Source organism: Miniopterus natalensis, chromosome 8 (genome assembly GCF_054644295.1).
Source record: "Miniopterus natalensis isolate mMinNat1 chromosome 8, mMinNat1.hap1, whole genome shotgun sequence".
NCBI classification, from domain to species: domain Eukaryota; kingdom Metazoa; phylum Chordata; class Mammalia; order Chiroptera; family Miniopteridae; genus Miniopterus; species Miniopterus natalensis.
In genome coordinates this window covers 70312234-70327213 of record NC_142088.1, presented here as the reverse complement: position 1 = coordinate 70327213, position 14980 = coordinate 70312234, and the positions used below count along the sequence as shown (strand labels likewise).

At 43.5% G+C, this 14980-nt stretch overlaps 1 protein-coding gene across 7 annotated transcripts in view; it reads right to left on the bottom strand.

Annotated features, from left to right (window-relative positions):
- NCKAP5 (NCK associated protein 5) overlaps positions 1-14980 on the bottom strand; it is an 883253-nt gene that overhangs the window by 168575 nt on the left and 699698 nt on the right. For all 7 annotated transcript variants that reach the window (XM_087819892.1, XM_087819896.1, XM_087819894.1 and 4 more), the window contains one exon: positions 6396-6434. In XM_087819892.1, coding sequence (XP_087676018.1) covers positions 6396-6434 — 39 coding nt within the window. The remainder of the gene's footprint in view (positions 1-6395; positions 6435-14980) is intronic.

Sequence of the window (14980 nt, the reverse complement as noted above, 5' to 3'; positions counted from 1 at the left end):
GTGTCGCTCACCGCACGGCTCTCACTCCCCTCCCCTTTTTAGTAAAATGGGTGAAGCTTATGCACAGGATGCTTTCAACTGATTGCTGCCTACAAATGTGGAGTGGAGAAAGGGAAGGTCAAGTTCAGAATGAGGCACTTGGTACAAGGTCTAGGAGGGCATGGCATCCAAGGCAGGGGCAGGAGTGTGTGTGGTGCACAGGTGTGTGAGCGCACCCGCCCCTCGGCAGGGGCCATTCTGGGGGCCTGGGCACTGTTTGAATTAAAAGGCTAAATGTGTTTCTTTCATTTAGAATTCAACCCCTGTCTGTGTCTCATTAGTGCTAATGTTTGTTCTTAGCATGTATATAACACGTCCTGCTCCCAAACACTAATTGTTGTTACTACTGCTAATTAAGTAATTAATAAAACTTGACTGTGAGGTAAATACATATTAATAGCACCAGTTAGGTGGGACACACACTCATTCTCACGAGCCAGTGAAGCGATGGGAACAGGAGCACGCAAGTGTGGGTTTGCAAGGAGAGAGTTAGACCTGTAAGGAGTACCATCAGCAATTTCTAGCAGCGAAACTGGTAATAACATGAAAGAGTTCTTCAGGTGGGCAAAAAAAAGGAAAAATAAAAATAAAGAAAGAAAAAATCAATATACACTATAGAGAGTTTTTGTACAAGTGTCCAAATTCAACGGCCATTACTATTACTTAAGGTGGTACGAGATGATTAGCAGGAACACAATTTATCGACCTTGAGAACTGTTTGTTCATCACTTGGCTCATCCAGACCAGCACAGGGCCAGGGGGACGTGGGAGCTTTAGGCATGTGGCACTGATCTTACGGTCCCTGATAAACAGAACTGAGCTGCACTGAAAACTCACAGACATAAAAGAATTGTCAGTGCTGTTCTTTTAAATATTCTTGCTCCCTTCAGTCAAGCTGTAGACAGGAACTGATGCCAGACAGCTATCATCACAGGAAATTGTAACAAAAACCACATGCGGGTGTCCACGTGCACACAGATAAACAGAACTAGACCAGAGAGGTAGAAGGAGAGAAAGAAAAACAATTTCCCTGACTACTACAGTGAGAGCAGGACAGAGCAGAGGCTGTCTGTCTGCTTCCTCTGTGCCCACAGCGGGAACCGTGATAAAGGAGAGTCTGGCGTGTGTTAGGGTGGGTACAAGACCCATTGCTCAGACCTCAACACTTACAGAGGCCAGAATGAGACTATCCTTCCAAGTAAAGCATTAGAAATAAAATAACTCCTCTGTGTAGATGCCGCTGTTTGGGGCTGTGGCTCACAGCAGGCGCTGGGCCATCTGTCCTGTCTCACAGCTCTCCTTTCTCTATGACTCCCTAGTATGTCTCAGGTCTCAAGAGGAGGGAGGACCCCACTGAAATGATAGGGTTGTGTCTTCTGAAATAAACAAGGAGACACAATCTATCATCTTATCAGTGGGGAATAATGCCAAAGATTTGGCTTAATTGAATCTCATGTGAGAAAGTATAATGGTCTCTGGGTTCAAGAGAATAGCCAATCCTGTTTTCTTCACAACCTGTATGTCACTATCAACTGGAATCAGAGAGTAAACATTATAGCTGAATGTGAGGGCAAATATACTGAGCAATGAGGTACACTGATGAAAAAGGGCTCTGTGTGTCTTAATAATCCCAAATGACGACTTCCCTGGACCATGCGCACATTGCCAGTTTCACCTGCACTGGGATGGAGAAGATGCTGGGTTCCCTGCTATACAGCACCTGTACGGTACAGTCACTCCATGCATTTAGAGCAAACCATTACCTGGCTCCCTGCTGACATAAATCTATGAAAATGCTGATTGCTTAGAAGCTGGGTACTTACCCTGACATTATCACCAGACGATTGTTGATAACTATTTAAATCTGATTTTTCACGTAACAATGATATTACAGTAGAACTATTCCAGATGCAGTTTATCACGGGAACATATTGGATTGGGAGGTAAAGGGCCTGCACACTGGGCCCATATGACCATGAGGAAGTAACTTATGCTGGTTGGGCCCCAGTTTTCTCCCCTGTAGACTGAGCTACTGCCCAAAACCAGGCTTTAGAAAGAAGGAATATCCCCGCTGCTTCATGAGACGGCTTACGAAGGGCCACTTCAGTCCTTCCCTGAAGCCTAATGGACCCACCAGCCTCTCTTCTCATGAGTGGCTGTCATTCCTTTCTCTTTCAAGGATCCTAAAACTTCTGTGAAAAGAAAAGCCATTTCTGGAAAAGGCTGGTCAATGTCAGACTAACCAAGGGCCTCAACATCAAATACCATTAAAAGGCAAGGCAGGTGGCTAGCTGAGTGACCAAGTCAGGCCAACTCTGATCAATAGGAAGTGGTGAGCTCTGTGGCAAACTGAATGCTATGAGCCTTCATCCTAAAGACATCTGGATTAAAACATTGTAAGTCTGGGGGATGGCTAAACAGTTCATGCAATTAGAGTGAACTGAGCCCATTACCAAAGCTGGTTGGCAACATGGGTATTGAATGCTCTCTAAAGTCCTTGGCAATTGTAAATTCTATGGTCCAGATTAAGATGTATATTGAGAAAGCGTGACTCCAAATTTATAGACAGCTTTGACTCCACACAGGGCGAGTCCTGGATGTTCTTGCCAGTGAGGCCTGGCAACATTCCAGAAGTTTTAAGAAATCTATTGGCTACTTCACTCTTTTATTTCTTGCAATCGTAAGTAATGATTGGATTTCAATCCATCTGCTGATTTTCATAGCATCTCCTCTGCCTGCTCAACTCTAGTGGGGGAAACAGTAAGTGACCGAATGGGATCTAGCAGGCTGAATGGTGCAGAGGACAAGAGCATGGAATCTGGGTGCAATCACCTTAGGTTAAAGTGCGGGCTATGCCACTTCTGGCCATTAGAACTATGGGCAGATTGTTTTTAGTACCATCACACAGGGTTGCGGTGAGAACAGATGACTTAGTTCATTTAAAGTGTGGACATGGAGTGTGACTCCTTGTAAGTGCTCAGTAAACATAGGGGTGGCAAAAGTAGGTTAACAGTTGTCCATATGGAAAATAATACAATAATTAATTAGTAATAGTACAGAAATAAAACTGTGTTTCGTGTACTCACAACTGTAAACCTACTTTTTCCAAACCCTATATAGACCCCCTTCAAGGAACCAAATCCTACATATGCCACTGCTAGACAAGCAGATGGGAAACACATAGGCACTTGAAATTCTCCCAGTTTCAAGCTACAAAATCATGTCCAGCTTCTACCCGAATGGCCGTATTGCTAGAGTCAAGATCCAGGAGCATTATTCTACGTTGGTGAAGATAAAACACCATATCACTGCTTGGCTACCCTAAAGAGCATGCAGATAAGGCGGAAGTTGTTGATATGCTGAAAAATAGCTGCAGGGAAAAATGCTCTGCTTCCAAGTTTGGCGTTAGTGGTAAAACAAACAAACAAAAACAAACAAACCACAAAACAAACAAACAAAGATTGAAGAGCCTAGGAGAGTTCCATTTTCAGTGAGTGTAATTGACTTAATGAAGATAAAACAGATTTCAGACAAAATAATTAAGCCCGATTATTGATTTCACAGCACTTGTGTATACTTGAACCTGTGATTTGGAGCCCTAAATGGAAGTGAGCTGGGATATTATTGTCACGTTAGCATTATGGACCTAAAGGAGGTACAGTCTGTACAGTCTGCTCTATTAAGGGGATCCACATCGTTTTGAGATACACTGAATGAGCTGACTAGGGCAACATATGTACATTTAACAGAAACTGATAAGTTTATATTTTTTTCTATTACTATTGTGACAAGAAGCACACTCTGGGATGTTCGCCTGGGCTGATGCAGGGATGCCATGAAAAATGCTGTTCTGGTTGCTCAGAGAAGAACTGACACCACGGCACACTTGCCTTTGTGCCGTAACAAATGATATATTCTAAACCTGAAGAGTTATGACTCTAATTTCACCTCAAGGATTACTTTTGTGACTTGGATAAATCTCTCAAGATTTCTGTTTTGACTGGGCTTCTTTAAGAGGTACATCCTGTTTAGAATTAGTTTTCTCATCTGTATTTTGGAGACATTTTATTTCCTATCTTGTGCTCTCAATTAAGGAAATTCTAGTCATTTTTGCAGCAATTTTAACACCCTATAAAACCGGGAGGCACACGTTCCTACGGAACATGATTCTTTTGGAACCCCAGGGAGCCCAGCTCTCCTGCTGCGGGATTGAATCCCTGAGGCACACAGCAACGCGTCCTTCTGGGCCTCACTGCTAACCGTACCAGGCAGACTAATCTGTGTACTAGTTACTACCTGCATTTCTGCAGCTATTTTTTGTGGCTGACCTGAAGAGTCCCACTGTACCAGTTTCCTTGTTCCTTTCCTGAGGCACCATTAGAAAGGACAGGTGTGAGAAGTCTCCAAAGGTACACGGAGCTGCAAAAGGTGCTCCCTTCAGGTCTTGGGTCTGTAGTTAAATGAGCATAGAGTTTCCACTAGGAGGGAAGCCAATGAGAAATTAAGCCTTTGAAAAAGGAAAGGCATTCATATATGTTGTGACAGAAAGTGTACACTCTTCTTCAACATCTGTTTGTCCCCTTCTTCGACAGTAAGATGTCATTAAGTTTTTAGCTGGGCACATTCCCAGAATAAAGTGTTCATCACCAGCTTCCTTATATGTGGCTCTGTGACTAAGGTCCGTTCAAGGAGGTGCACGGTAGGGAGATAGGAAAGCTTTTGAAAGTTTCTCTTAAAAGACAGCTGGTGTATGCCCTTTACCCTTTGCATTTTCTTCAGCTTTTCTTCCTTCCTGATGGATGGAATGTGGATGTGATGACTGGAGCTAGAGCAGCTACTTTGGACCATGAAGTGACCTTGGAAATGGAGGCCAAATCTCATTGAACAACAAGATAGAAGCCAGGGACCCCATGGACTTCATGGGGCAGTGTCACCATACCGGCCCTATACTGCCTACCTGTGGATTTAGATGTGAGAAAGAAATAACATTTTAGCTTATTTAAGCCACTGTTATTTCAGATCTCTGTAGCTCAAAGTGGAACCTAATTCTAACTTTCCATAAGTATACTCACATCTCATTACATTATGTGATGTTAATAAAACCTGAAGCAGTTTTTGCTTGTAGCAGAAAACATGATATTTTGACAGAGGTAGTTGGGGGAGAAAGTCTAACAAAAACATTATCATCATGCCTCTGTAGTGTAAATTTAAATAATATTTATTTAAATTATCCATGAGAAGTGGTCAACTCCTAATATAATTATTTCCAACTAAAACACAAAAGGTCATAAATTATTTTGCTCTCATTAGCCACACCCTCCTGAATAAGCCACATGATCTAAATTTCCTTTTATAGAGGAAATCTCCATCTCACGGAGAAGTGACAGAATAAACAAAATGTGAAGGACCTAGAATCTAGCCTCTGAGAAACATTATGGAAAGAGATGGGAAAGGATCAATACAATTCACCAGCCAAATTTGGGTAATTATTTATATTGACCCAATAACATATCATTATCTGAAGGTAGGGTAGGGAGATAGCAAAGATGGAGATATAGAAATTTCATGCTCAGAAATTACCATTTGCTTTTCCCCTAACTTGATCAAGGGATAATTGACAAATATAATTGTATAATTCAAAATGTACAATGTGGTGATTTGACATACATTACATTGTGGAATGATTACCAATATCAAGATAATAAACACATCCATCACCTCACATAGTTAACTCTGTGTGTGTATGTATGTTGTATGTGTATGTGTGTGTGTGTGGTGAGAATGAGATCTCTTGTTAGCAACTTTCAAGTCTACAATAACACTGCCATTTATTCTATATTTCCACCACAACAGGAACTGCTCTGCATGCCTCCTTTCGTAGAGGGACCACAGCGATTCTGGGAGGTGGGCATTGCTATCCCCATTCTACAGAAGAGGCACTAAGGCCCAGAGAAACTAGACAACTTCCATAACCTCAAAGATCTCCTGCTAAATGTCTGGCTTCCGTTAATGGTGTCTGTTAGAGGCTACTCATTTTACAGGAATTGGAGGAATCCACCAACCTATTCAATGTTTGCATTTGCTAAGTAAAACCGATAGGTTTGCTACTCATCTGGGTTCATGGAAATCTTTCATCTTCAAAAGGCTTTCTATTACTTTAACAAGAGTTTGAATTTTATGACTCCGTCGGTCACTGATGTTACTTCATACACCATCTAATACACACACAATTTTAACCTAAGTGAGTAAGGAGAAAAGTATTGCATCTATCAATCACAATCTCCTGATTTGACAATACCAGTTCCCATCTATTCACATAGGTACTTTGAAAATAACAGAGCCAGAAAGTGACCTACCTTTTGAGTGAGTAGAGCTTGAACAACTTGGTTGGCTACCTTTAAAAAATAAAGAAAAGAGCTGTCAGGATAATCATGAGGCTTTACACGCATAGACTATAATTTACCAATACGTTCCCCACAGCTTACTGTGGCTAATTAGCTCCTCATTTGCCTCTGCCCTCCACTTCTAGGGGACATGATTCTGCTCAGAATAAGCCTCTCCTTCCAGGTAATATTTTGTATTTTCCAAAGGTGACCTTGTTGCTAATTAAGACAGTTATTCTGGACAGATCATTCATACCTTGACTTCCACATTCCCGTATTTGGAAAAATAATATCCTTCCCTATGTAAAGTACTACAACAAGGCTGAAAAATGATATAGTGCAACACACGATCCTAATTATCTGTACACAGCTTCCACACTTTGCTGATTTACCACGTCCTTTGCCTCTCCTTTCTATTGTTTTGCTGTTAGGCTGTTTCACTGCGTGAGATGACTTGCAGCAGAGAGAAGCTGATGGTGGGGAAGACGGTCGCCTCACTGTTTCCTGCATGTTCTGCTTTCCTCCCCCGTGTCTCATTTATGCTATCTTATTGTTGTTGTATCTGTAATAATCCGGTAATTGTTTACTCCAGTATCCATTTCCCCTTCTTCCTAACTAATAAACCCTGATTTTTTGACCGGACACATCAAACTACATTTCCCAGCCCCCTTTGTAACTGTCACTCTCAGACAAACTTCTGGCCAATGAGTTATCAAAAGACTATTTTCTTGGGCTTATAGGAAGTCTCTAAGAAGATGGGGGGGGTCACCTTTCTTCCTCTTTTTCCTGTCTGGGATAGGAAAGTGATGGCTGGAGCTTCATCAGCCACCTAGACCATGGAAATCACATATTAAATATAGTTGGGCAGAAAAATAAAACAAGTCTGATCTTGACGCATGGAGGGGCACTGTCTATCTCTGAACTTCTATGTGAGAGGGAAAGAAAATAGCCACTGTTATTCTGAGTTACTTCCAATATAAAATCAAATATAATTCTTGATAATATATCAACAGAACTCTAATTTTCTTCGGGTATCAGGCAGTTTGGGACAGTGGGAGAAATTGGGCCTTTCTTAGTCCAAGAAAGTGACTTGATTAATCTAAGTCAATCTTAGTAAACCCATTCCCTTATAATGACTGGCTTAGAGGTGTCCATGTGACACAGTTCCAGCTCAGGGCTACATGTAAAACCAATAACATGTCCCTGGTATGTCAAGGGTCTGGTATTTTCCCCAGATAACCACTCACAATTTCTACATCTACCTATACTAAAATTTCTTTTTCACCTGCAGATTTCAAAAGCACTTCACAAAAAAATCACTTACTAAATTTCACCATAACCTTGAAGCTTTGTACCCAGTATGGCTACTATTGATAAAACTAAGGTGGACAGGTAAATTATGTGATATTTTTCAGCCAATACATAAACATTTAGTGTGATAACTGAAACTGACAACATGAAAGATCAAGTCAGAATATTTCACTATCCTCGCTATAAGGTACTTCTGTTCATTCATTTCATCCTTCATTTGTTCAATATAAGTTGGTAGAGCGTTTGCAAAGCTAGATGGCTGGGATGTGTCCCCTGGTTTCAGAGGGCGCACAGCTGGTAGGAAGCCGGCAAGAACACAATTAAAACACAGGGTAATAAGCATGTAATCATAATTCTCACATTCAACCAAAGGTGGAGGGAGGCACTTTCATCTTTTTCTCTTGATAACAAATTTATTTTGGTGATGCTAAACTATGTGTGCTTGCATTCCTGTCTAGGAGAGTGGGACAGATTGTGGTAAGAATCTTTCAGGGAGCTTGTTTCCTGGCGCAATACTGATAGAACTGCACGCCCTTAACAACAGCTTGATACCAGTAATTCTCACAGAATATTGAAATATAGGCTGCCATCAGTTCATGGTTAGGAGGCAATCACACCCCAGCAGTAAATGACTAGAATCAGATGACCTAGAATTGATTAATTGAATTGTATGCACCAGAGGGATTTTTTTCTATCAGAATCCTTTCCAAATTTATATTTTTGACATTAAGAGGAAAAGTCTTTTATTGAAACTATAATTTTGAAGAAAATGTATTCTTAGGTTTTTTTGTTTTTTTAAGTGCAGACCAAGTTAAAGGAACTGTGATAGACCAAAATAAATGATATTTTCCTTAACTGGTACCTTTTCTTTTTCTTTTATCATTTAATTTATACATGATCACAATGGCGATAAATGTTATTTAGCCCACACAAATTGACCAATAGCATAATCTTGGAAATCTTTTGGGTTTTAAACATTCATTCCAATTTGTAAGTAACTGAGAATTTAAAATCAAACTATACATCATCTATTTTATTCTTGGCAAATAAAAAACACACAGGAGAACTGAACTATTCATGTAGCTTGAATCAGGAACAATGTACCAAAGTTAATTCAGACCATCAATAATTGAATTCTTTTGGATCTCAAACTTTGGATTTGATTTATATTCTCATAAAACTACCCAATATCAATATTTTCTTTTCTGCACCAAATTGGTCCCTAATTTAAACCAGTCTGTGGAACAGTGGCCACATAAAACAGCTCTCCACATGATTTACCAGGAGACGTGAATGAGTGTCCTAACTGTACCAGCTGCAGGAGCGAATCCGTGCCTTTGCAATCAAGTATCCTGCCTACAGGCTCAACAGACTCTATCCCCGACTCAGTTCCTCCTGCCATGTACTTAGGACAATTGTTTGCTCTACCTAAAAACTGAACAAAGACACACAGATGCATTATTTCTTTACTTACTGACATGGGGTTTTATCACCCAGGACTCACAGGTTCTTTGCAGAGAGCAGGCAGGTTGTAGGATGGCTTTCCTGGGTACTGTTTATAAAGACAGGGCCTCGGTTTTGTCACTACTTTCAACACCTAAGCTTCCCTGACACATCAGCAGAAGGTGCCTGGAGCCTGAGACCTCTAATAGGTCACAAGGTGATGCCTGCAACAGGCCGGTTCTCATCCTAGAATTATACTTTCAGTGCGTGGGCTGCAAATAATCACGTACCCACAGGCTCAACTACTGAGAACAAATAACTTTCAGTGTCACCTGACAGCTTTCTCCTGTGAAGAAAGGAGAAACAAACAGCAGCTAGGCTGGGCCAGGGGCGGGGGGATGAGACACACTGAGCAGAGCTGACAGTCCCAAAGCCCCTGGCCTCTTACAACCTCCCTCAGATTCTCTGTGGAGACCACCGCGCTCTGCTCCAGGAGACAAGCAGGGCTCTAGGTGAGAAGGAGATGCTGAGGAGAGGCCCCAGGTCCATCTCTCCTGTCCTCTCTGGTACCTTTTCTTTTTCTTTTATCATTTAATTTATACATGATCACAACGGTGATAAATGTTATTTAGCCCACACAAATTGACCAATAGCATAATCTTGGAAATCTTTCCGTTTTTAACATTCATTCCAATTTGTAAGTAACTGAGAATTTAAAATCAAACTATACATCATCTATTTTATTCTTGGCAAATAAAAAACACACAGGAGAACCGAACTATTCATGCAGCTTGAATCAGGAACAATGTACCAAAGTTAATTCTCAGACAAGCCAGCTCCTCTGACACCTGGCTGGACGCACACAGGTCTTTGCCCCCTGTCAGGCTCCCGGGGGTCAGGATTCTTCCTAGCATCGGCCTGAACGGGGTGGGCAGAGGGAGGAAGAGGCAGGGCTGTGCGGTTGTCAGCCACTTTACTGAAAAACAGTCCCTGAGGCTGACAGAGAAGGGACTGATTCTCACCCCTTCCGAAGAAAGCCCGGCGCTGGGGGTCGGGAGGCGTGAGGAACTGGGAAGGCCCGCGCTTCGACAGTCCTCTCCTCCGCCTGGTGGTCTCGCCTTCATCTTTGCACCTGCCGGTCTATCACACAGAGCCATGGTCAAGCCAGCGAGGTAATGTAATAATTGGTTGGAAAAGCACATGTTCTGGAAAATGTGCTTTGCAGGAGGCTTCCATGCTTTTTAGCTTGTTTACTGTCCTGAGGAGCATTGCGCCGAATCATAAGGAAGCTTTGGGTTCAAACCCTGCCTATGTTGATGTTGATGATCTACTGACATGCACGGTGGGAGGGCGGCTGCTGGGGGCGATGGACATAACCAGAGAATCCGTCCCGACAGTCCTGACATAAAGGAGTCACCCCGTAAATGGTGAATGTGCATGACATCACTCCAACTTCAGGGAATAAAGTGCATTTTCAGGCAAGCACTTAGGAAAGAACGGTTTGAGAATAAGGGGTTTTATCTGTAAAGGGATGACGTGTGTATGTAACATAAATGTGTAAATATAAATCAGTAAGCTCTTATATTATTTATTTATCCTGTAAAAAAATCCTGTAAAATACTGGGAGTGAGAGAAATTCATTTAAACATATATGTGGTATTCCAGGGAAAACTGATGTGGAAATTAATTTGCAGCTGGTAATCTCCATTCATTCATTTAGTCATTCAACAAACATGCCTTCAGTGCCATGAGCCAAGAGTCATGCTGGGTCTTGGAGAAAAGATGGTGACTAGAACATAGGTGCTGCCTCACAGGGCTTAGAGTCTGGGGCGGGCACAAGAAGTAGATCATCTGATGTCATGATCCTTTCATGAAATGAGCATCTGACGCATGTGAGAGCCATAAGCAGGATCATCTTCCATCTACCTCCATCAAGACACTGACTTTAAATATTACACACGGTCTAGATGTGGGATGTGCCACGAGAAGGCCAAGATAATGATGCCACAACCCAGTCTTGGCACACAGGACAGGAATCAGAGAGGAAGTTTGGAACTGTTCTTAACAACCTACTTCTGCCTTATTTAGCCTTGGTTTAAAAGACATTCTGGAGCTTTCTTCCTTTTCTGAACTGCATCCAAAGGTCTAGTTTTCATGCCCTTGTGCTCTGCCGTGTAGAGCACAGAGACCAGGGAGAAGCCCCCTGCGGCCCCCTCATCGACTGCGCGGAACTCTGGCCAACACGAACGGTCCGAAGGGAGGGCCGGCTCTTCAACTTGTGTGTGCAAAAGCCTCTCCTGGGAAGTTTGCTGACATTGCCAGTTCCCGCACCCCTCCTTCTGCTTGAGATGGGCGGAGTGAGGTCTGAGGACCCGTATTTGTAGCAGTCGCCGCACACCCTCTAGACAGAGAAGGGGCCCAGAACACACGGGGGGAGCAGCGCTGAGGTGGGTTTATGTTCGCTCACTCAGACACTGGTGAGGAACTGGAAACCCACAGCTTCCACACGGTCTGCTATTCTTCCATCACATCCAAGTGCAGTGAAGCTTTCACCATGGAAACTTTCTAAAAGCGCTCCCTAAGGGACAGCATTCAGAGAGCATAAGGGGGTGGTTCCTAATTGCGGCTGAACATTTTAACCCCCCCGGGTACTATACAAAGTTCTAATGCCAGGCTGCACTCCAGGCCAGTCAGATCAGTCTCTGAGGTGGGGTTCAGACAGCAATACCTTAAAGCTCCCCAGGCAGTCCAATGGGCAGGTAAGGGTGAGAACCACATGCCTTCTAGATCCTAAATGTCGCCTGCTCCAGCTTCCTCTGCTAAAGATTCCTTTCAGTTCTGCCCCACACAGCCCACCCAACACCCACCGCTCCTCCTGCCCCCAGTGACTGGGCTGTGTGTTCTTCAAGTCCCCAGTGCATCTCATTTCCCCGTGAGTCCCCCTCACATCATTCCTTTGTCACTACCCGCCTCCCGCCCGTCACTTCTGCTAGGCCGGAGGCACCTTGAGCTCCTAGGGCCTGGGTGAGGTTGGCTCCCAATAAAGATCTGCAGGACACAACTGAACCCATCTAAATGCAAGGCAGCGGTTTCAGGAGATGCTATTTTACTTATTTTATATGTGTCATTACACTTCTCTATATGGGAATGAACTGTTCAAGGCGATACTGAGAATAAACAGCAGTTCACTGCTTGCCGGTAAACTTGTCTGTCAAAGAGCTGGACAAAGACATTAGACTCAGAGATTACAACCTGATCCCCCAAGGGAAGTCAAGAATCAATCCTCGGTTTTGCCTTTGGTTGCAAGGTGACGAGATGAGGAGCCAGGCTGCAGCAGAGGTGATGGTGAGGTGGCGAAACATGAGAGTACACTGGTGTGTGTGCCTCTGTTTCCATGTGCATGAGCAAGCCCATGTGTGTGTGTATGCATATGTGTGCATGTGCCTGAGCAAGCCCGTGTGCGTGTGTGTGCCTGTGCCTACCTAGCAAGCTTGTGTGTGCATCTGTGTGCATGTGCCTGAGCAAGCCCGTGTGCGTGTGTGTGTGCATCTGTGCATGTACCTGAGCAAGCTCGTGTGTGTGTGTATGCATCTATGTGCATGTGCCTGAGCAAGCCCATGTGCGTGTATGTATGTATGTATGCATCTGTGTGCATGTGCCTGAGCAAGCCCGTGTATGTGTGTGTGTCTGTGTTGTGTGCGTGTGTGTGTGTGTGTGTGTCCATGGATGTGGGTCTATTTCCTTCTGAATAAACACCCCCTTTCATTAGAACACACAGAGGGAAGGAAGTTCAGACTCCTGGGTTTTCCCCAAATCCTCAATGTATTCTTTCATTTCCCAGGAAATAACAAGCAGCACAAAATGGATTGAAGAACATTTAGAATTTATGTTTTATCCACCTGCGCATGTTTTCTGAAACTCAGCAGCAAGGAAATAACTTACAGGAGACCTTACCTTGTTAGTTTGTCTAATTAGTATAAACAGCCTTGGAAAGAATTTCCAGTTGGCATTATTACTACACTCAAGTATCCCTTTGAGAGTGTTCTCTTACAATGCATGGAAACGGATCGTCTGCCCGCATGCAATTAGTTACAAAACAACTGGCATGTGTAATCAGGGGCCAGCATTCAGGAATACAAAATATTTGTATTGCTCAAAGGTGTTTCTTGGTTGCAAATCACCTCTTTGGCTATAGTTAATGTTTGCAATTAAGAACAGAGGAGCATTCCCTCTAAAAAATTTTGTCTTCGGTGGAAACTTCACATGAAATGATTCTGTGGGTGAAAACTTACGTTTTGCCCAACACATTCTGATGAAACCTTCAGAGTGCATGCATCATAAACACAAGGAAAACAGAGCACAAGTTTCCTTAAAGAAACGCTGTGCATTTGATTGATGGGGAGGGGGGACTTCTGCAAGACTTGGGACAAAGAAGACGTTACTGTGGTGTGATTCACATAAATTTGACTTCTGACTACAGATTAAGTCTCATTGGAAATTCCTGTGCAGGAGGTTAAAGTAAAACTTTGCTGATCAATACATAAGACCCAAGGGCAATATTTGTTCCTTTAAATATCCTTGGATTTATTTGGTCTTTCTTGCCCTATACTTTGGTTGGACCAGAACCTGGGGAACAGGGGTGAGAAGCGCTAAACTGGTCTTACTAGACTCTGAGTTATCATTTTCTCTTTTATGTCAACTTCATCTTTGGACATTGTAAAGATTGTTGAGACTTTTAAAGTCCTGACAGGGCAGAGAAATGCAGACACCACTTTGAGTAACTGATATATATATATGTATATGGCTGGACATATTAAACAATTAAAATATTAAATATTAAATGATCAAACATTTTTCTGGGGACATTCTGAGGGGTCTTCACCGCATATAGTAAATGTGATGCTAAGTGGCCTGGGCTGTGAGGACAGCAGTTCTCACACCGTCGGGGTGCTTTCCTGTCACCTGGGCTTGCTGACACACATCACCTGCCAGCCTCTCTGATTCTGTAGGTCTGGGGCCTGAGAATTTGGATTTCCAACAAGTTCCCCAGTGAGGCTGATGCTGCTGGTCCAGGGCTGACCCTTCAAGAATCGCTGGTGCAGGAAAACACCGAGCACAAGGGAACTCCGGGGGGGGGGGGCACTCCCAGTTTGAAGGGATGAGAGGTGTATGGCAGTGGCCATGTCAGAACAGGGGTTTGAGCCTGTGTTCTCTACAGTGTAACCCATAGGTGCCTGCGTTCTCTATAGTGTAACCCACAGGTGCCTGTGTTCTCTATAGTGTAACCCACAGGTGCCTGTGTTCTCTATAGTGTGACCCACAGGTGCCTGCGTTCTCTATAGTGTAACCCGCAGGTGCCTGTGTTCTCTATAGTGTGACCCACAGGTGCCTGCGTTCTCTATAGTGTAACCCGCAGGTGCCTGTGTTCTCTATAGTGTAACCCGCAGGTGCCTGCGTTCTCTATAGTGTAACCCGCAGGTGCCTGCGTTCTCTATAGTGTAACCCGCAGGTGCCTGCGTTCTCTATAGTGTAACCCGCAGGTGCCTGCGTTCTCTGTAGTGTAACCCGCAGGTGCCTGCGTTCTCTATAGTGTAACCCACAGGTGCCTGCGTTCTCTATAGTGTAACCCGCAGGTGCCTGCGTTCTCTATAGTGTAACCCGCAGGTGCCTGCGTTCTCTATAGTGTAACCCACAGGTGCCTGCGTTCTCTATAGTGTGACCCACAGGTGCCTGTGTTCTCTATAGTGTAACCCATAGGTGCCTGCGTTCTCTATAGTGTGACCCGCAGGTGCCTGCGTTCTCTA